Below are 19,196 nucleotides of genomic sequence, written 5' to 3'. Positions count from 1 at the left end.
TCGCCAGCGCAAAAGACCAGAAGACCGCCGCACACTGACTTCAGTCAGAGATCGCACCGTCTCGCTGCTTCCCCGGTCCACGCCCTCTTCTCCCCTTCCTCCTTATCTTCCCTCGAGACGCTGCCGCCGTCGTCAGTCGTTCACCATGGCAGCCAACATTCCCCCTTCCGCAGAGACTTTACTCAGCGGTGCCGCCGCTCACCCCCCCAAGACCGCTGAAGAGATCGCCAGCCAATATGATTTGCTACCCAAGTTGATCCCCTTCCTCGACCGCCATCTTGTTTTCCCTCTTCTCGAATTTAGCTCCGGCCAGGATGATGATAAGGAGACCGTGCGGGCGAAATATGAGCTGCTTAAACACACCAACATGACCGACTATGTCGCCAACCTGTGGCAGGAAATCAACAACTCCGATACCATTCCCGATGAGTTTGTCAAGAAGAGGGAGGAGGTTCTCGCTAAGTTGCAACACTACCAGGAGGAGAGCGCCAAGATCACCGAATTGCTTCAGGATGAGGATGTCGTCGGTAACCTGCGAAGTGACAAGGTTGCCAACTTGAAGTTCCTCGAGGAACAGCACGGCGTTACCACCGAGATGGTCAACAGCCTTTTCGACTATGGCCGCTTCCAGTACAGCTGCGGTAGCTACGGTAACGCTGCCGAGCTGCTGTACCAATTCCGTGTTCTTTCCACCGACAACGACAAGGTTGCCTCGGCCACATGGGGTAAGCTTGCCTCGGAGATTTTGACCACCAGCTGGGAGGCTGCCATGGAGGAGGTCCAGAAGGTTAAGGAGTCGATCGAAACCCGCCTATTCAACAACCCATTGGGTCAGCTCCAGAACCGCTCCTGGTTGATCCACTGGTCTCTTTTCCCCTTCTTCAACTATGATCCCGCCCGCGATGTCCTGACCGACCTTTTCTTCTCCCCTGCCTATATCAACACCATTCAGACCCACTGCCCTTGGATCCTGCGGTACCTTGCTGCCGCTGTTATCACCAACCGCGGCCGTGCACACAAGAACAGCAGTCTCTATCAGAAGCAGCTGAAGGACCTCATCCGGGTTGTCCGCCAGGAGGGCTACGAATACTCCGACCCCATCACCGACTTTGTTAAGGCCTTGTACATCGACTTCGATTTCGAGGAAGCCCAGAAGAAGCTGGGTGAGGCCGAGGATGTGTTGCGGAGCGACTTCTTCCTTGTCTCTGCGGCCGATGCTTTCGTCGAGGCTGCCCGTCACCTTATCTCTGAGAGCTACTGCAAGATCCACCAACGGATTGATATCAAGTATGTAACTGAGAACCGAATATTGCAATTTTGGTGGATAGAAATGGAACTAACGTGATACAGGGATCTTTCCACTCGTCTCGGCCTGAACCAGGATGAGGGTGAGAAGTGGATTGTCAACCTCATCCGCGACACCAGAGTCGATGCCAAGATCGACTATAAGGAGGGCACAGTGATTATGAACCACCCCCCTCAGTCGGTGTACCAGCAGGTTATTGAGAAGACCAAGGGCGCATTCTTCCGGACACAAGTTTTGAGGTTCGTTGAAACTTTCTGCATCAAAACTCTACCTAGTTTGACCAGGCAACTAACTTCGGTATTAATCCAGCTCGGCCGTCGCAAAATAAACACACATTATGCTATAAAACAAGAATTCGTCTTTTACCGTTCTCTTTTTGGTTCTGTTTATGCTTAGTATTCCCCCGCGGATTGCGGGCTTCTTGAGTGATGGGACCAAGCAGAGTGGCATCAGGCTGGCGTTCAGGTGGTCCACTTTTCATGTTCTCTTTCTTTTCCAATTGTCTTTTAATCTCTTGCACCGATCTAGTTGGTTGGCACCTCCTGTCGTGAACCTTTGTTCAGAAAATATTTCGATTGAAAGAATATCGATTAAGTCTTACATTGCTGGGAGAGCTTAAACAAGCGAAAAGGAGAGAAGGAGAGAAGCGACAGAAAAAAAAAAGGGACACTCAAAAAGAAAGAGGGAAAGAAAGGAAGAGCAGTACAGTATTTCTTCTTCTTTTGCGGATTGGGAGGGCAACGGACTGATCCCCTTTTCTATTTGTTCCTATGATACAAAACCTGCTTTCCCTGTGATTGGTCTATGCTGTTACGAATGATCTATAGAGATGAGTGGAATTATAACCCGGTGGTTTTACTTAATCCATTTATCTATACAATTCTCTATCTTGACATTCCCCCCCCGTGGTCAAGAATACGTCTTAGAGCTTCAATATCGAGGGACTCGGTAGCAGAAGCCCTAACTACTCCTAGTAGTCAACTAGAACATATGACGACGTAGTTAGGGCGAACGCACCTAACAAGAGGGGGATATTATTATCTAGATCTAAGCTACAGAGCTGAATGCAGCAGGAGAGACATGTGAGCATGCTTTTGATTGACGTAAAAAGGTTGGACAGAGGAAAAGCGGACTGTATGAACGATGAAGATTAGCATCCTGTCTCTTCCTCTGTTTCATCTCAACGTTAGAGACACAGAGAGACATGGCTATTCTGACAGATGTATGATGTGAATATCAAAAATGCAAACAATCATTCTAAATTTCATTAAAAGCGAGGAGGCGCAGACCAAGACGCTTAACAAAAACAAATCAAGGATATCTCTCACATGACATAACCGGAGACTTTCTTTTTATCTATATTGGTTGTTGTTGTTCTTTAGGTGATTACCGCCCACGTCGAGTTTCGTAGTCGAACGGACGTCTGCGCGGCCCCGAAGCTCGAACGGGCACGATCTCATTGATATAGGGCTCAGCATGGCTGGTGGATGCTTCGTCGCCCGCCATCCGAAGGGTCTCTTGCCGTTCATACTCTCGTGACATGGCCGCAAGATCGTCGATTTGTTCCTGGTCGAAATGTCAGTGATGTGGTCACGCGATCAAAGCCCGGAGAAGGGACACAGACCCTCGTTAGAGGTACACCGACTATTAGATAGCCTTCGCGTCCCTTTTGGTGGCAGACTCAGCTGTTAGGCCCGTTATCTCATAGCTTGTGCTGGAGTGGTCGTGGTGATTATACCTGGTATGTGTATGGTCTGACTGATGCTGACGGCCCTAGGAAGTATTGTATATGTCCGAGGACAATGTGTCGTGATAGACCGTATCCTGGTAGCCAGTATTGTTGAACTTGAGACATCCTCATCGATATGTTTCTTGTCTTTGGGAGACTGGTATATGTGTAAGTAGGGTTGATGGGGTTGGGGTTGAGTAGTCTGCGAGGGTGATAACGATGACTGCGAGTCTCTACGAGGTACTTAGGGTTATAAGCATCCAACATAGTGTCCGGCATGCAAGGGATACTAAGTAGAAAGTGTATGAGAGGCCTAGCGTTTTGTACTGTGTATATATCACTTAAACCACGAAAACGCCGAGAAATTATATACTAGCCAGTCGCAGCGATCACTAAGGGGAGGAAGATTAGCCAAAGGGAGAAACCCTAGGCTAGATCGCACTTACGCAGCTAAGAAAACCATCGTGGGTTTTCGAACGAAAGGAATATGGCTGAGAGGCCACTTCGCATGCTGCTGATGTCGGATTTCGGGAAACCGCCTCACTCTTTTATCCAACCCTTTTCGCCGGGAAAAGTGAGGCTTGACTCATCGCCATCCGCAAATAGAGCAGTCCTCCAGTAACGCCACTAGTTCCGGGGTTATAACGCCTAGGCTTTCGCTCCTGTTCGTCTGAAATCCTTGCCAAGTCTGCAGGGAATATGCACCACCAAAGTCGGTCTGTTTTCTAGTATAATGCCGTGGCTCCATGGACTGATCGAACGTTCAAGGGTCGTGTCTGTGACCGTCTGCAAGTTTTGTAGATCCATTAGACCAGGACGAGATTATTACGGTCCAGGGATTCATGCATGGCAAGCCTAAAAGACCCTGACAATAGAATGACACCTGCAGGAAACACAAGCAGTATCCAAAGCTTTCGTGCACACTCCGTGGAATCCACTACATTTGAAAATTATTCTGTCTCCGTGACATTCGAATTTTTTTCAGGCAAATATATTTCCGTGATTGCATATGAACCAAGTGCGAAATTAAGACGTGGATCCCAATAACGGATCTGGACATTATGCCTGCCGAAGTCCCTGGCTAGAAAGCTTCATTCTAGGCCTCTCGGGGCAAAAGGTGTGGATCCATTGAGAAAGGGACATTCCTACCATGTAACCCTAAGGTAGGTAGGTAGCGGTCAAGATTTCTCTCGATCTTCAGATAGAGTACGACATGTTTGCAAGACTTACAAGTTCTCAGTCTATCTTCGAGACCCACGTGGAAAATGTTGATACTTATCTTGGATAAGGGCTAACTTACTCCCTTGGCTTCGACTGGATTGTTTGCTTTAAGAATTTACGACATCTGGCCGGGGACCCGCTAACCCCTGTTCACCAGGAAGGTCCACATGCGAGCAAACGTCTATAATGCTATTGACGTGGACTGTCGTAGCAGGGCCAGCCTTGTCGGGTTGAACGTCGTTTGCTCTGAGCTGCCTGGGCCATCAAGCGAAATGTCACAGGGTGAGGCGGCGGAGATTATTGTTCTCGTGCTCCGGATGCAATAGATATACTGCAGTATAACAGATTCAGACCCATCTAGCTGTTTGACATTTGTGAAAGGGCTATTGTTAGAAAACGCATGTCAGCCCTTCATTTGGCTGGTGGGCAATGGGTAAGCCTCTTGCCCAGTGTACCCAGTCGTCCAACAAGCTCGCGTCCTTTCACTGATTTTGCTCTTAAAGTACCAAGGAACCAGGGGTGACAAGCATAGTGCACTTGACATGGGCATGGCTCGTTGCGGTGTATTCCTTACTCGATAGTCTCAACGCGCTCATAAACAGTCATCTTTCAGAGAAGCCGCATTTCGGAAATGGATAGGCCTGACCCGGATAAGAATGAGGCATTTGAGGTCATCTCCAAAGTCCAGAGCACACAGTTGCTTCTGAGCGGGACAGGCTGCAAGTGGAGAAGGCCATGCATAGGCGCAATCGAGACTTCGGCCTATCGATCTGCTCATCCGCGAACGATGCTTGAGCGGTAACCTAAATAAAGCTTTTTCAAAGGCCCACATTTGTAAGTTGTGATAAGCTCTTCGAGCCTGAAGAAGGCGGAAGTGAGGCGAACAAGATGATGGTTGATCGTTGATGGCCGGACGGCACGAATGCAACGGAAGGAAAAGAAAGGTAGAAAAATAAATGATAACCAAATTCCTTTAAGCATTGATGTCCAAAGTGTAGATAATATTGAGGATCGACATGGCCATACAAGCATGAAACGCTTCGTGCATTACTGTCTATTCTTTCTCATAACTCATCCCAATAATAACAATTCGCTGAAAACCTCACCTTGCATATTTATCTGTGCCATCCCCAACCTGACGACCTTCATAACAAACATGCGGCTATTCCGTAATAAAGTGCTTCGTAGTAGATAGCGAATCCTCATGTACCGAGAAATCCTTGTCGAATATCGTTCCACATCTTCTTCGGGTGCGACAATCCGGGTGAAACTATTGCACATTGCCACAGAGCAATTTTACTGTGGGGGGACATATGGGTGAATGAGCATGTCGCTGAATCTGCAGATAGTTAGTACTGAGGTTATTTTCTGTCTGGTGAGTTTCAACAAAAACTGACTTTTCAAGTTTCTCCTTTCCTCTGACTTCTTCAACCAACAGCGGCATCCGGACAACATTGAAATCTTCATAGAGTTCTTCAATCTGTTCCAGGTACTTTTTCTGCATCTTCCTCCGTGCATTGCACTGTTCACACTCACTACCCTGCTTGGGGAACAAAAGCTGATTGACGACAATGGCGTGTGTGTCAATGTTGTAGCTTGTCAGCTCCTGGATCATACGTTCGGTCTCATACAAAGACAAGAATTCAGCGATACAGACACACACAAAGGTGGTCATATCCGGGTTCTGAATTGAGTGTTGACTTCGCTGATGGTCTCTCTGAGAGACTCCATCTTCTGTAAAAGCTCGTCAATGTTCTGACCACCCGGCAGACCACCGCGGGAGCCAAGGATGGAGTTCAACATGGGCCCGAATTGAGACGATAACTGCGAAAGCTTTGCAAGAGCCTTTTCAAGCACGGTGGGAAATTGAAGGAAACGCAGGGTGTGGCCGGTGGGGGCGGTGTCAAAAACAATAACCTCATACGACAAAGATTTGACTTGCTTCAGGACTTCCGCAAAGGACATGGCTTCATCAACACCGGGAATCTATGTTGATTAGTCGCGGCACACCATGAGCACTCGGCAGTCCTTGAAAAACCTACGCTGAAAGCCAGATCCTGCATCATGTTCCCAACGCCCAATCCAGCCATAGGGTCGTCGCCCTGCCCTTCGCCGCTGGCCAGCAGGTCCTGAATGCTGCCATTGGGGTCAATCTCCATAGCGCTGAGGTTGTTGTACCCATCGATTAGTCGGGCTTCCTTTCCAAACTTTTGCCCAAAGGCGTCACTGAGGTTGTGTGCGGGGTCGGTCGAGATGAGCAAAACCGATTTGCGAGCTTTGGCCAGTTGAATCGCAAGAGAACAGGAGGTAGTTGTTTTACCGACACCTCCTTTACCACCAACGAAGATCCAGCGGAGGGTATCCTGGCTGACAATCGACTGGAGCGAAGGCTCCATGAGATCGTCGGCTTGTACGACGGCAGTAGACATCCTGAAGCCGGTGTGGATTGGCTAGAATCTATAAGACAGACAACTGAGATTCAATGGACTAGAAAATGACCAAAGGTAAGCTGTTGCTCAGTGGAACAATGAACAGTTATGGAGTCGAGTTTACCACGTAGATTGTTTCCCCGCAAGACCCAAAACTTTTTGGTTGCGACGATCGAAGCTTCCGGAAGATAAGCCTGAAAAGCTGTACGTGCTGGGACTAAGCTGTTCGCGCTTTCGAAAATCCAGGAGAAATCTCCGAACCTAAGATCGAACCAAAAGGAGTCTTCTCTCGAACAAGCGGCCGCGGCAGTTGGAAATTAAGAAACAACTCCCCGTTGTTGCTGTCGGTCAAAGGTGGCACGTGCGGAGACCGTCCTGCCTGAGGCTTCCATGATGGTCCCCCGCCAAAGAAAGTGTAGTCAATGCGATGAAAGCGTGACAATGCGTTTTCGAAAACACTCCAAGAGATTCCTCTCATGTCAATCATAAAATTAATACACCCAAGAGTTTCGAGCTCCGGTGAGAAGGTCTTATGTACTGGAATTTGACAATGTGAACTTGGAATATCACAATTTGCTGCCCCACTGAAGGTATACTCCGGAAGGGTTCAACAGACTGTCGGTGGTCTCCGATGCATGAAGAGCGGAGATACAAAAACCCCATAGGTCTATATATAAGGGGATAGAGGAGAAAAAAAATACCGGACATTTCTTTACAGTTCCCACTCTCCAATTATTGCTCTCCTTTTCTTCTCGCATATTTCTTCCTTGATGGACTTGAGATCGAGTGACCAATTGGGCAGAACCAAAGACCGACTCAGCCTTTACCAACAACAGCTGCTTCCACCACCAGCATCCTCCACCGCTGTCAACAACTCCATTGCTACAAGCACATCAGCTACAATGTCTCGCGACCCTATTACTTGCCACGTCCTAAATACTCTGTCGGGTACTCCGGCGGCGAACCTCCCGGTGACGCTGACTCTCTTGTCAGCCCCTTCAAGCAGTCAAAGCCCCGTCACTTTCACCGCAACCACCGACGCTGATGGTCGTGTCAAAAACTGGACGCCTGCGACGAATTGCCCCGCCCCTGTTCCTGCTATCCTTTCATCCCTCCCGGCAGCTGACAGCAAGACGCACTGGTCCGTGCGATTCGAGGTTGGACCATGGTATGAAGCGCAAGGAGTCGAAAGTTTCTGGCCTGAGGTGGAGGTGAAGTTCACGGTGAAGGGACGCGGCCGAGAAGGGGAGGAGGGATGGCGGCACTATCATGTGCCGGTACTCTTGGGGCCTTGGAACTACTCAACTTATCGCGGATCGTGAGGCTATCGATAAAGCGCCTGAGGGGTCTTATCACCATTTGATTAGGGTGGAGGCAATGGCTGCTATATGACGTATATTGATGTATGCAGGTAAACACATAGATTGACAGTCTCAAGTAAACTGAGACCCTGAACTGTGATAAACAACAATGCACCAAAGTTATTCTTTCCATGTTTTTTCGACCTCCATCACATCCTTTTCAATTTCCCCCCATTCCATGCGACTCCACCTCTCCGGCCGTTCCAACGCATCCACGAAATGCTTCATTGCTAGGATAAACTGTGATGCCCATCTCTCAGGACTTACACGTCCAACTCCTGTTGCCAGTGGTGTTATCAGTATAGTATCAATCCTGTCCTTGGATCGGTCATGGTTCCAGCCTTCCACTTGACATAACAAACTCCACACACACTCATACACTACTTCTCGGTCCCACGTAACAATATCTGGAGCTCTCATGGTCGGACAAATCGCTACCCATTTACAGCCCCACGCATTTGTGCCTGCCACATCTTTAGGGAACGGGACCAGCGTGCAAGATCCTGGGGGCGCAAAGCCTCTCCATTTTTCGTAGAGAACTTGCTGCGCTGCGCGTGTGAGCATGTCATAAGGATGATATGGACGACAGAAGTTCCATGAGATCGCATCATCAAAGGCACCATCTAGGCGGCCGTACGAGTTGGCAGGTGAGACAACTAATTGGAACTTGGTCGTGGTAGGGACCGCATGGAGTCCCATGTTCAGCACGTTAATCTTGATCTTCGGGTTTTCTGCGAAGGATGGCCATTGCATCGGGAGAGCTTCGTTGAATGCCGTGATAAACTTCTCCTCCATGCAAAGAAGGATGATCTCTGGAATATTCTGTAATTTTGCCATTTCGGTCCGATCTGTTGTCCTGGATGTGATTAACTATCTTGGAATAAAGAGAGAGCAATATCAGCTAGTGAGGAAGTGAGAATCAGGCCCCATCTTATAAAGAAGCCACGAACTACTGAGTATGCCTTGTCATTGTCAGCTGGGTACACGAGGCGGAACCGAAGGGCAAATCCTGCTGCCTGGTTCACCTGAGGCAGCTACGATAGTGAATGAAGTAGTAGTAGCATAGTACACATATGTGTCAATCTGATATTCGTGGACTTGTTGATATTCACAGATCACGAGCAGTGAGGATCGAATCGGCAAACCTAGGGCTAACTAACTCGTATTATTCCTGAATCACCCGAGATCTCAAACAAAGCTAATCCCTTTTCTTTTTCTCTGCCAACCGGAAACCTGAATGACTCGATGCCAATTATGCATAATATTTAGCATTCGCATTATCAGTCAGCGTGTCAGGGATTGTGCATCGTCAACTGGCCTGCAAATGCAGCGATACCCTTAGATCCATAACCACTGCCAGTTGTACGAGACATACATACGTGCCTAGACAGTGTACGACCATGTACCCCCGACACTTTTGAAGGTTACTTGTTGAACTGTAAGCAAACAAATTCCAGTCGACAATAGGTCGACGCCCTCTTAATCCATCCCCAACCAACTTAGACAAGTCTGAACGGGCGGGTGGAGGCAATGGATGGTGCTTTGTCCAGATCCTCCCCTCAGTGGCAATCCAAGAAATTCGACTTGTCTTTGTCTGGCCCGCCAACGAGAGCAAGCGACCATGCATCACGTGATGGAAACCCACGGGACGAACGTCCCAGATGCATTGCGTCATCAGCAGGGCCCAATCAGCAACTCCATGTGCCATTCTCCGGACGGCGAGAACCCCCCTGAGAAACCGAAGCATGGACCCGACGGTTCGAAGACCATCGATTCCTTGTTCATTATCGCCTGATGAAGGCCCGTCAGTGGCTAGAAGGATTTTATTGCATCTCTCGCGTGCGAATTTGACCATTCACTTGACGGGAATAATTCACCGCCCTGCAAAGACAACCAACTGGCATAAATCCTGATTCGCTATTTCGAATCTACGGCAGATCCCATTGCGGCCTTGGAAGTTTGGCGATTCAAAAATCATGTTGGATGCTGGAGTCACGACTAAAGTGGGGCTCGTAATCAGGGCGATGAGTGGTTGGAAGGGGTGGAGCCGCTAGCGCTGGCGAGTGGCCACCCAAGGCGTTCCCCACTTGTAGCGGCCACCCGGCTGGTCCGACATCCCAGAAAATTCCTGTCGTCGTCACCGTGACTTCATCTCTGCTCTTTTTTTTTCTCCCCTACATTCTGTCTCCCTTCTGAATTGGACCTGTTTGTCGCGTCGGTTCTTCAATTTTCTCGTCTACAATTTAGTTATCCCTGGATTATCGAAACATTCCTAATCTTGTCGCAACTGACGGGTGTCCGGTTTGAGTTGGTCTGTGGTTTCCGCCCTCACCCCATCGCGTCCACGGGCTTTGCGTCATTCATATTGGTCGAAACGTATTGCCGGGTGCCCACCTGTCTCCAAGTTCTTGTTGCAGGTCCTGTACATACTCCGTAAGGGTCACCCAGTGTTCGACTGCATAATTCGCTGCTTGACCGTGATTATTTTTGTTCCCCTCCTGTAAGGTTGGCTCTTTTCCATCCAAGTGTTTCCCTTCTTTCCCTCCTGTCATTCCGTCTATCAAAATTAGCTCTTGAAATTTTGGATTAGAAATCAACGAAGGCAAAACGAAAGAAGAGAGAGAAACATTTTTTTTTTTAAAAAAATAATAGAACAAAGGAAGAAAAGAAACAAGCAGCCCACAGACACAAAGTGGAAAAAGAAAAGAAAGAAAAAGAGAAATACGACAAGAGAATACTGTGGTGCGAAGGAAGAGCTGACTTTCCTATTCTACTGTTTTGAGGTTGCACTTTAGCTGGTACCCGTTGGCCTTTTGTACACACCCTAAGGTTGCAAATTTTTTTATTTTTTCATAATTCTTTTTATTTTTCGAATTTCTTTTTTACACTTTAGCGTGACAGGAGTCGAGTTCTTTAGGCAAGGCCCAAAAACGCTTAGCTCACGACACTCGACCGCCTCCCCTCTTTTTTCTCCCCCTAAAAACTCCCTTTGAGTCCGACTACGTCACAACTTCTCATTTCCCTTCCCTTCACAGTTACTCTGGGATTCTGTGCAGAATAACGGACGGACATCAACAAATTGCCTTGAATCAGTCTTCAAGAGCATTGCCTACCTTCTGATCTATATTATCTTTTTCTCCTTGCGTATTGTTCTGAAGAATTACTCCATATTTTTGCCACCAGTCTTCACTTGATTCTTTTTTTTACCTTTTTTCTTCTCTTTTCCCGGCCTTAGGTTCTCTGATCACTCGCGCGGCCCCTTCGCTTGTCTAATATAACCGTCACGTCCAGCTAAATTATGTCTGCAGCTGTTGCATCAGCAGTTACAGGCACCTTAACACATCGCGCTGATACAATTAATACATCCCCAATGGACGCGAAAAAGAACGCTTTGGAAACCGAAGGTTAGTATATCTCCCTTCTAGTTCGAGCTTCTTTGTGTGTGCGTGCACATGACCTTTTCTTTTTTGCTTGAATTTTTCTTGGGTCATCGGTATTTTGCTTCCTTATATCGTGAAGTTGTCAGTCGCAAGAGAGTTTTTGCGACATCTGTATCTTCTATTAAGCCTTGGCCCATTCTGGCTTGGTAGATACGCCACTACTCCCCCAGATGTTCTGTTATGTGTTCCAGCCGTCGGGATGACCTCACACCTGGCGTCATCGATGGGGCTCTGTTATCAGATCGCTTACTGCCATTACCCTAACCACCGTAACGCGACGGAAATGTTATCTCATTGTCGCCCGTTACGCTTCACTGCCCGATCCATCTCAGATACACCTCGCTGTCGCGTTCAAGTCGCGTCACGTTGTATTACTCACCTGCTGACTGGACCTGTTATTGCTTTGCAGACTCTCAGGCGTCGTCTTCAGAGACCAAGAACATAAAGTCCGATGTAGATCCCCAGACCTCACTGGCGCCTCCCCCGCGGCCGGCCATAACATCAGCTGCGGATACCCCAGATTACTTTAATTCTGTGCACAATCCCTTTTCATTGGAACCGAACCCCTTTGAGCAATCCTTTGGTGGTGGTGGCACTAGTGGTGGCTCATCTGGCGAGACACCTGGGAAGTCGATCCTTCCTCCAGTCGCTTCGCTCACGTCTCCTGCCTTACCCGGTGCTAGCTCGGCCGGAGGCGGTTATAGCTGGTCTAACTCCTTGCGTTCTGGGCCCCTGAGCCCGGCCATGCTCGCCGGTCCGACAGGCTCAAGCGATTATTTCGACAGCATTGGCAGAGGCTTCCCCACCCCGAACGAGTCCTCTCTGCGCACTGGATTGACTCCTGGTGGTGGAGGCTCCATGTTCCCGGCACCGAGCCCGAACTCCCAGGCGCTCCTGCAGCAATTGCAAAGTGGGGGTGCAACTCCCTCAACTATCGAGTTTCATCGCACTGCGTTGAACGCCGCCAAGAAAAACGCTCTGAATGGCCCAACCTCTAACCCAACATCTGATCCAGAGCAAGCAGCACAGAGCACGACCATGGATATTAAACCCAACCAGTCGGATCCCTTCGGCCATCATGATGCTGCAGATGCCGCAAATGGGCTATTCATGCTAGCCAAAGGCGGACAGGCGAATCCCAATCAATTCGCTGTTTCCAACCAGTCCTCAATACCACCACAGAACATCCAAAATAACGATCAAGGTCGCGATTCTGATCGACGAGCTTCTAACGGCAGAGAGACAAGTGACGACGTGTCTGACGTGCAAGGTGAACAGGCGAAGCCTGTCACGAAAGGAAAGAAAAAGAATACGGCTTCTAAGACTGGCGGGGCAGCGAACAATCGGCGCAAAGCAGATGATGCTCCAGCTAAAGGGTCGAACAAGAAAGCCAAGCTTAGCTCTGGTAGCACTGAGCCTCCTTCTGATGCCGGTGATTCAGAGGAAGAGGAAGAGCAGAAGAAGAAGTCACAGAATGACAGCAAGAAGATGACGGATGAAGAGAAGAGAAAGAATTTCCTCGAGAGGAATCGGTAAGTTTCACAGTATTTGTGGCGCTGAGTGCATTTCTGACATGGTATCGATAGGGTCGCTGCACTCAAATGTCGCCAGCGAAAGAAACAGTGGCTTGCGAATTTGCAAGCAAAAGTTGAACTTTTTACTTCAGAAAATGATGCGCTTACTGCTACCGTCACTCAACTGCGTGAAGAGATTGTCAATCTCAAAACGCTCTTACTAGCACACAAGGACTGCCCAGTTTCTCAGGCCCAAGGACTTGGGCCCTTGATGATGAACGGCATGTCGGCAGGATTCGACCCTCATCCGTATAACATCCCTAGCAACATGGGAATGCAACCAGGTGCACCTATCCCTGCACAGGGACTCCGAAGACAATGAATAAATAATTTCTAGACTGCGATCTTAATATCCTCCGATCTTGGTCTATTCGCGTTGCTACGACTTACAACGTTACTTTGCTTTGCACCCTTGGATGCAGGGCCATTTCTGTCTAGAGCCCAGACCATCTCCATGGGTTCTTGTTACGTTTCAGTTACATTCGGCTTCCGTTTTTTAAAACGTGGGCCTCTGGGCATGGGTAGGTGTTAATGATGTATACGAATTCAAAAATTGGACGGGCTGAATCTGATGGTGCGATACGGGATTTTATCGAATCTCTGGAGGGTGCAAACTTGGCGCAAAAGCTTCTTTTGGCTGTGTTACTCTATTTTTCTTCGTCTTTCTCCTTTATTCTTTTCCACTTCTCCCCTGTCTTTTTCTACACTACATCTTGAAACCTTAGTCCATGAGTTAAGGGGCTGGGGTTTGTGTATTGCTTACTTCTGTCTTCTGGGTCTTTTTTGCCTCCCTTAGTCTTGGGGCTTCAATTCGGCTGTCTGATATTCAAAAGACACGGAATGATGTGTCTTTTCCACTTCTTCTTTCCTTCCTCGAGATACAGCGTTAATCGGGTGGCGTTCTGGGGGCTGTTTGCTTTTCCCGTTCAGTGTTGCTACAGCGACTCGCATGTCAGATGGTCCTAGGTTTGACAATTCAAGCATGCTGAGATTGAATCAGTTCAATCTTAAATGATGTGTCATACGTAGATTCGTAGAGTAGTGGCTGGGATGTCTTCCCTCCAGATTACATGCTACCACTACTGTTAGTAGTCTGGATAAACTAAAGAGAGCTTGGCGGTCACGGGAGGGTTCAAACAGCTCAAACTAGGCAAACCAACAACAACAACAGCAACCACCGCCGCACGCTCATTGCGATAGCTTTTGAACATTGGCCGATTATATGCGATTCGGGGCAGGAGCTATGCGCTGTTTTACTCCCCCGCGTTGAATTTAACTGTGTTTGCTTGCTCGGCATCCCACATTGCTGTACATCCACTGGTGATCATCGACGTCACGAGGGGTCGTGAATAAATCTAGCTTGGGAAAGCATTTGGAAAGCTGGGTTGCTAATTATGTCAGCTCGTCACTCTACGCGCCCGCGTCGCATTGAGGACGCCCTCTCGCAGCTCGTTGACAATCTCACTCACCGATTCTCTTACGCTGCCACGGAAGATGAGCTCCCCGACGAAGAATACGAGGCCCTCGCAGTGCGACAACAGGAGAACCTCGAACACTCATGGAGAATACTCGATGCCTATTCCAATTCGAGCAATGATCCAACATCGCCAAATGGAGCAGGCCTGGGGATCACTCGTAGAGGAAGCTTAGCAGGGGGGGAGAATATCAACAACGCGTCGGATTTGATCAAGCGGAAACTGCTACGTGAGAATGCGAGCCCAGATAAAGCGATGCGATTCTCCAATTTATACTCGCGCCTTCTAACCCAACCTGTCCTATCACAAAAGTGGGCCATCTTGTACCTTCTTTATCGGCTGTCGAGTTCGGACGACTACGATGAAAGCTTCGAGGAGGAAGGAGGTAGTCGGAGTCCAGCTGTCGAACCAGGTAATTTGCAGAACTTGTTGTGGAAGGGACAGCGAGCGCGACAGGGGATGGGGCCAATGTCAGACGAGGAAGGCCCCGCGATCAGTTCATCAGCATCACAGCTACCTGCGCGCCTCGAACGGAAAGCTTCTCAGCGACGACCTGAACGGGAGATACGGGACATGGGAGAAGATGAAGATCCTGAGGTTGCTCGAGAGCACCAGAGGCATCGCGCAATGTCAGATGCTGCAGCAAGAGACATCCAGACGGAGGAACAGAGAACCGTTCCGCCCCAGCCGGCTCCAGACAATCAACAGAAACTAGCTCGACCTGTCGAAAATGGGCTTTTGCGCGACCTTCCTTTCATCCTTCAGGGCTTATCGTCATCAAACCTCGAATTTACGTCCTCCTCTACCGTCAAACTCCCGCCGACTCTGCCCATCCCCTTGATATCCCTTCTGAACACATTGGCCGAGCCGGGCCTACTATATCGAAAGTTGTCGGCTTTTGTTGAAAGTTCCAGTGGGGGGTTGGTGAACCAGAGTTTGCGAGCAGCTCTCTCAAATGAGCTCCGTTCGTATCTTGGGTTAGTTGCGACACTGGAAGGGGAGATTCGAAGGGCGCTGGCCGCTCCTGAAGCTTCTACTTCTCCCGCCAGCGTCGCCAAAACCGGGGTTACGCTGAAAAGATGCGTAGTTTGGACAAGAGATGCGACAATGGCATTGAGATTAATGAGTGTGATCGTCGAAGAAGCTCAGAGTAAGTGATCTGATTTGCGTTAGCAATTCAATTACTAACGACATTTTAGACAAGAAGGGCGGCCAACTTATATCAATGATACATGGCTTCTCGACTTCTCACGGTGATCCTTTCGTCTGCGCACTAGCTGAGAAACTGCTTACACATGTTACGCGTCCGTTCTATGATATGCTGCGCTTATGGATCTATGATGGCGAGCTTTCAGATCCATATCAAGAGTTCTTTGTAGTAGAGCCAGAGGCTAGTCCAAGCACTGATCCCCGGCGCATCGCGACAAGCGTTTGGGAAGACAAGTATAAGCTTGACGATGATTTGGTGCCATCCATCATTACGCAGGATTTTGCCAAAAAAGTATTTTTGATAGGAAAATCCTTGAATTTCATCAGGTACGGCTGTGGGGACTCGGGATGGGTAGAAGCCTATTCAAAGGAGACTTCGAAAGAGTTGCGGTACGGCGACACAGCAAGTCTAGAAACATCCATCGATGAGGCATATAAATCCACAATGGCGCGGCTGATTTACCTCATGGATGAAAAGTTCAAGCTCTTCGATCATCTGCGGGCGCTGAAGAAGTACCTGTTACTGGGACAGGGTGATTTCATCGCCCTCTTGATGGAATCACTGGCTTCAAACCTCGACCGTCCCGCTAATTCCCAGTACAGACATACGCTCACGGCTCAGTTGGAGCATGCTATTCGTGCTTCGAATGCTCAATATGACTCGTCAGATGTCCTTCGCCGACTAGATGCCCGGATGCTCGAACTCAGTCACGGTGAGATTGGCTGGGACTGTTTCACGCTCGAGTATAAGATAGATGCGCCAGTTGATGTAGTCATTACACCCTGGGGTTCTACTCAATATTTGAAAGTCTTCAATTTCCTATGGCGCGTGAAACGGGTCGAGTTTGCCCTGGGCAGCACCTGGCGACGATGTATGACCGGTGCCAGAGGAGTACTGAGAAGTGTCGACGATAAGGTAGGGCCTGATTGGAAGGGAGCAAGATGCGTCATTGCTGAAATGATACATTTTGTTTGCCAATTACAATATTACATCCTGTTCGAAGTCATTGAGGCCAGTTGGGATCAGTTGCAAGCATCTATCTCCAAGCCAGGATGTACGCTGGATGATCTGATTGAAGCACACACCAAATATCTCGATTCGATTACACACAAGGGTCTACTAGGCTCCTCATCTTCGTCTAAGAGCTCGTCCTCAAACAAGCATCAAGAAGAGAGCTTCTTGACTCAATTACACCAGATATTGAAGATCATGCTCGCATATAAAGATGCCGTCGATGGGCTCTACTCTTTCTCTGTTGCCGAGTTCACCCGAAGGCAAGAACTCAGTGCTAAAATCGAAACGCGAACCGCACAAGGCCGATGGGGCGTTACAGAACGCGACCTTCTCTCATCCCGGCGCACTCGTGGACACCAAAACTCGGTGTCATCGGTGTCCACGCCGAACGTTGGAAACTCTGCCGATGATATAGGTACACCATCGTCCCTCATAGGCCAGGACCTCTCTGCAGACGACCACATGCTTTCGTCCCTACGTGTCCGGCTCCGAGATCTGTCTGCCGAGTTTCGGTCGCGGTTGAATACACTCCTGGGCGACCTAGCATACCAACCAGATGTAGACATGCGGTTCCTCGCTGTAGTAATGAACTTCAACGACTTCTACGAACCGGTGCGAAGGCGGAGGACAGCGACGAGTTCCCGAGACAGGGAACGACTCCGCCGCAAGGCAGCAGAAGGTACTGCACAAAAGGAAATGAAGAAAGAGAGAAGAGATCCAAACGGGGTGGAAAGCGCCAGTGGCTCTGGTGTATGAGCACCATAATATACTTGCCATTTAAATGCATCGTGGGTTCGCATCTTTGATGAGGCTAGGGTTGGGACTGTGAAACTGGAGTAAAGGAATCGGAAGGACAAAGTTTAATGGCATGAATAGATAATGCAAGCGATGATTTTACGGTCATTGATACATCTACCTACATACTAAAAGATGTTTTGTGAATATGAGAGAGGTTTAAGCTGGAAGAAATACACACGTAAATCCCAATCATATACTCAAATGGAGCGGACCTAAAAAATAAATTAACCTAATTCCGCGGTGTTGCTAAACTTCCGCAACTCACGTGGAAAATTTCCCAAAACTTTCTACAGTACAATTCAAAAGTTCAATTCGCACAACCCACACCCACCACTTAGGCGCTAACTGCGTCTTTTTCTCCATCGCTTTCCCAGAGTCTTTTCATATACGCGACCGACCTTTTTTTCGTGGAGGTTTCGAAAGGAGACCGCAATTTGTCGCAATGTCCGGCGAAGAATCTTCCCAGCCGTCGCACGTCCCGGCGTGGAAAAAGTTAGGCTTGAAGCTTAAGTACGCCAAGGACTCCGAAGAAGAGGAGAAGGAAAATACAGATAAGGGTGAAAAGAAGGAAAAGAAGGAGAAGAAGGAGAAGAAGGACAAAAAGGAAAAGAAGAAAGATTCAAAGAAGAAGAGGAGTAATGCTGAAGCCGAAGCCGAACCCGAGCCAGAGGATAAGAAGTCGCGCAAGAACAAAAAACGACGACTTGATGATGATAACGATGAGCGGGATGAAAAAGAACAACCTGCAGTTGAGGAAAAAGACGACGAGTCCCGCAAGAAAAAGAAGAAGAAGGTGTCTTTCTCGACTGAGGTAGAGGAGAAGGAGGTGCCGAGTCGTGATGCCCAAAGCGATGTCGATATGGATGCCGATGCCGACGCCGACGCCGAGGATGGAGGGAAGAAGCAGAAGAAGAAGAAGGAGAAAAAGAAGAAGAGGGATCAGTCGGCCGCTGGAGATTCAGCGAGTGATGCGTCCCCGAAGATTCATGAGACACCTATTCTCTCCTACCTGAGTCTTTACTACAAACATCGGTCGGCGTGGAAGTTTCAGAAGAACCGCGAAACACATCTCTTTAAACATGTTCTTTCGTTGGAGCAGGTGCCGACTCAATATAATGCTGCTCTTCTTGTGTATCTTCAGGGCTTGAAGAGTGAAGGTGCTAAGCAGCGGTTACGTGAGATTGCTGAGGAGGCCGTGAAGGCAGAGATTGAGGAGGCTTCATCCGATGACAAGGATGAAAGCGCCGTGGATGAGTCTGAGGAACATGTCCCGTCTGAGAAGGAGAACTATAATAGTGCAGTTGGCGCTTTCAGGGAATACTTGTCCCAGGGCAAACAAGATGAGCTGAATACGACTGGATCTACGGATAAGCTGGAAGGCGATGCGTTGAAGAAGCTTGAGATGAGACAGCGAGCGGAGCTCGTCTTGTATGCAGTCAATGGCACGCTGTTCATCTTCGAGAAGCCAAAGCCTCTGGCACAGAAAGGAAAGGGCGCGAAGAACCAGAACCAAGCAAATAAGAAGAAAAAGAAGAAGAACCGGACTGCTGTTGTGGAAATATCAAGCAGCAGTGAGAGTGAAAGCTCTAGTGACAGTGACAGCGACAGCGACGACGATGCTGCTGCCAGCAAAAAGAAG

At 48.7% G+C, this 19,196-nt stretch overlaps 6 protein-coding genes across 6 annotated transcripts; 4 read left to right on the top strand and 2 right to left on the bottom strand.

The window, feature by feature from the left end:
* Window positions 1-145: 145 nt before the first annotated feature.
* ANOM_006237 (eukaryotic translation initiation factor 3 subunit E) lies at window positions 146-1,778 on the top strand (the record flags this gene model as incomplete). Its single annotated transcript, XM_015551494.1, has 3 exons — window positions 146-1,287; window positions 1,351-1,545; window positions 1,616-1,778. The coding sequence occupies 3 exons, from the start codon at window positions 146-148 to the stop codon at window positions 1,632-1,634; spliced, it is 1,356 nt and encodes a 451-aa protein (XP_015406991.1). The 3' UTR covers window positions 1,635-1,778.
* Window positions 1,779-5,552: 3,774 nt separating this feature from the next.
* Window positions 5,553-6,982, bottom strand: ANOM_006236 (ATPase get3; the record flags this gene model as incomplete). The annotated part of the gene is made up of 5 exons (XM_015551493.1): window positions 6,810-6,982; window positions 6,299-6,743; window positions 6,017-6,242; window positions 5,654-5,990; window positions 5,553-5,595 (listed from the first exon to the last, which is right to left on the bottom strand). Exons 2-5 carry the CDS (start codon window positions 6,683-6,685, stop codon window positions 5,553-5,555), a joined length of 993 nt encoding a protein of 330 aa, XP_015406990.1. The 5' UTR covers window positions 6,686-6,743; window positions 6,810-6,982.
* Window positions 6,983-7,455: 473 nt separating this feature from the next.
* On the top strand, window positions 7,456-8,007 carry ANOM_006235 (hydroxyisourate hydrolase; the record flags this gene model as incomplete). Its single annotated transcript, XM_015551492.1, has 1 exon — window positions 7,456-8,007. The coding sequence occupies one exon, from the start codon at window positions 7,456-7,458 to the stop codon at window positions 8,005-8,007; it is 552 nt and encodes a 183-aa protein (XP_015406993.1).
* Window positions 8,008-8,166: 159 nt separating this feature from the next.
* Window positions 8,167-8,883, bottom strand: ANOM_006234 (uncharacterized protein; the record flags this gene model as incomplete). Its single annotated transcript, XM_015551491.1, has 1 exon — window positions 8,167-8,883. The coding sequence occupies one exon, from the start codon at window positions 8,881-8,883 to the stop codon at window positions 8,167-8,169; it is 717 nt and encodes a 238-aa protein (XP_015406992.1).
* A 2,533-nt stretch (window positions 8,884-11,416) lies between these two features.
* Window positions 11,417-17,515, top strand: ANOM_006233 (spindle pole body component (Alp6); the record flags this gene model as incomplete). The annotated part of the gene is made up of 5 exons (XM_015551490.1): window positions 11,417-11,450; window positions 11,896-13,018; window positions 13,073-13,344; window positions 14,462-15,685; window positions 15,735-17,515. 5 exons carry the CDS (start codon window positions 11,417-11,419, stop codon window positions 17,513-17,515), a joined length of 4,434 nt encoding a protein of 1,477 aa, XP_015406989.1.
* A 484-nt stretch (window positions 17,516-17,999) lies between these two features.
* On the top strand, window positions 18,000-19,196 carry ANOM_006232 (WKF domain-containing protein; the record flags this gene model as incomplete). The annotated part of the gene is made up of 1 exon (XM_015551489.1): window positions 18,000-19,196. A coding segment is annotated over one exon (1,197 nt), but the record flags the coding sequence as incomplete, so codon positions are not given.

The sequence above is a fragment of the Aspergillus nomiae genome, assembly GCF_001204775.2.
Source record: "Aspergillus nomiae NRRL 13137 chromosome Unknown contig00129, whole genome shotgun sequence".
NCBI lineage: Eukaryota > Fungi > Ascomycota > Eurotiomycetes > Eurotiales > Aspergillaceae > Aspergillus > Aspergillus nomiae.
This window is presented reverse-complemented; position numbering and strand designations above follow the sequence as displayed.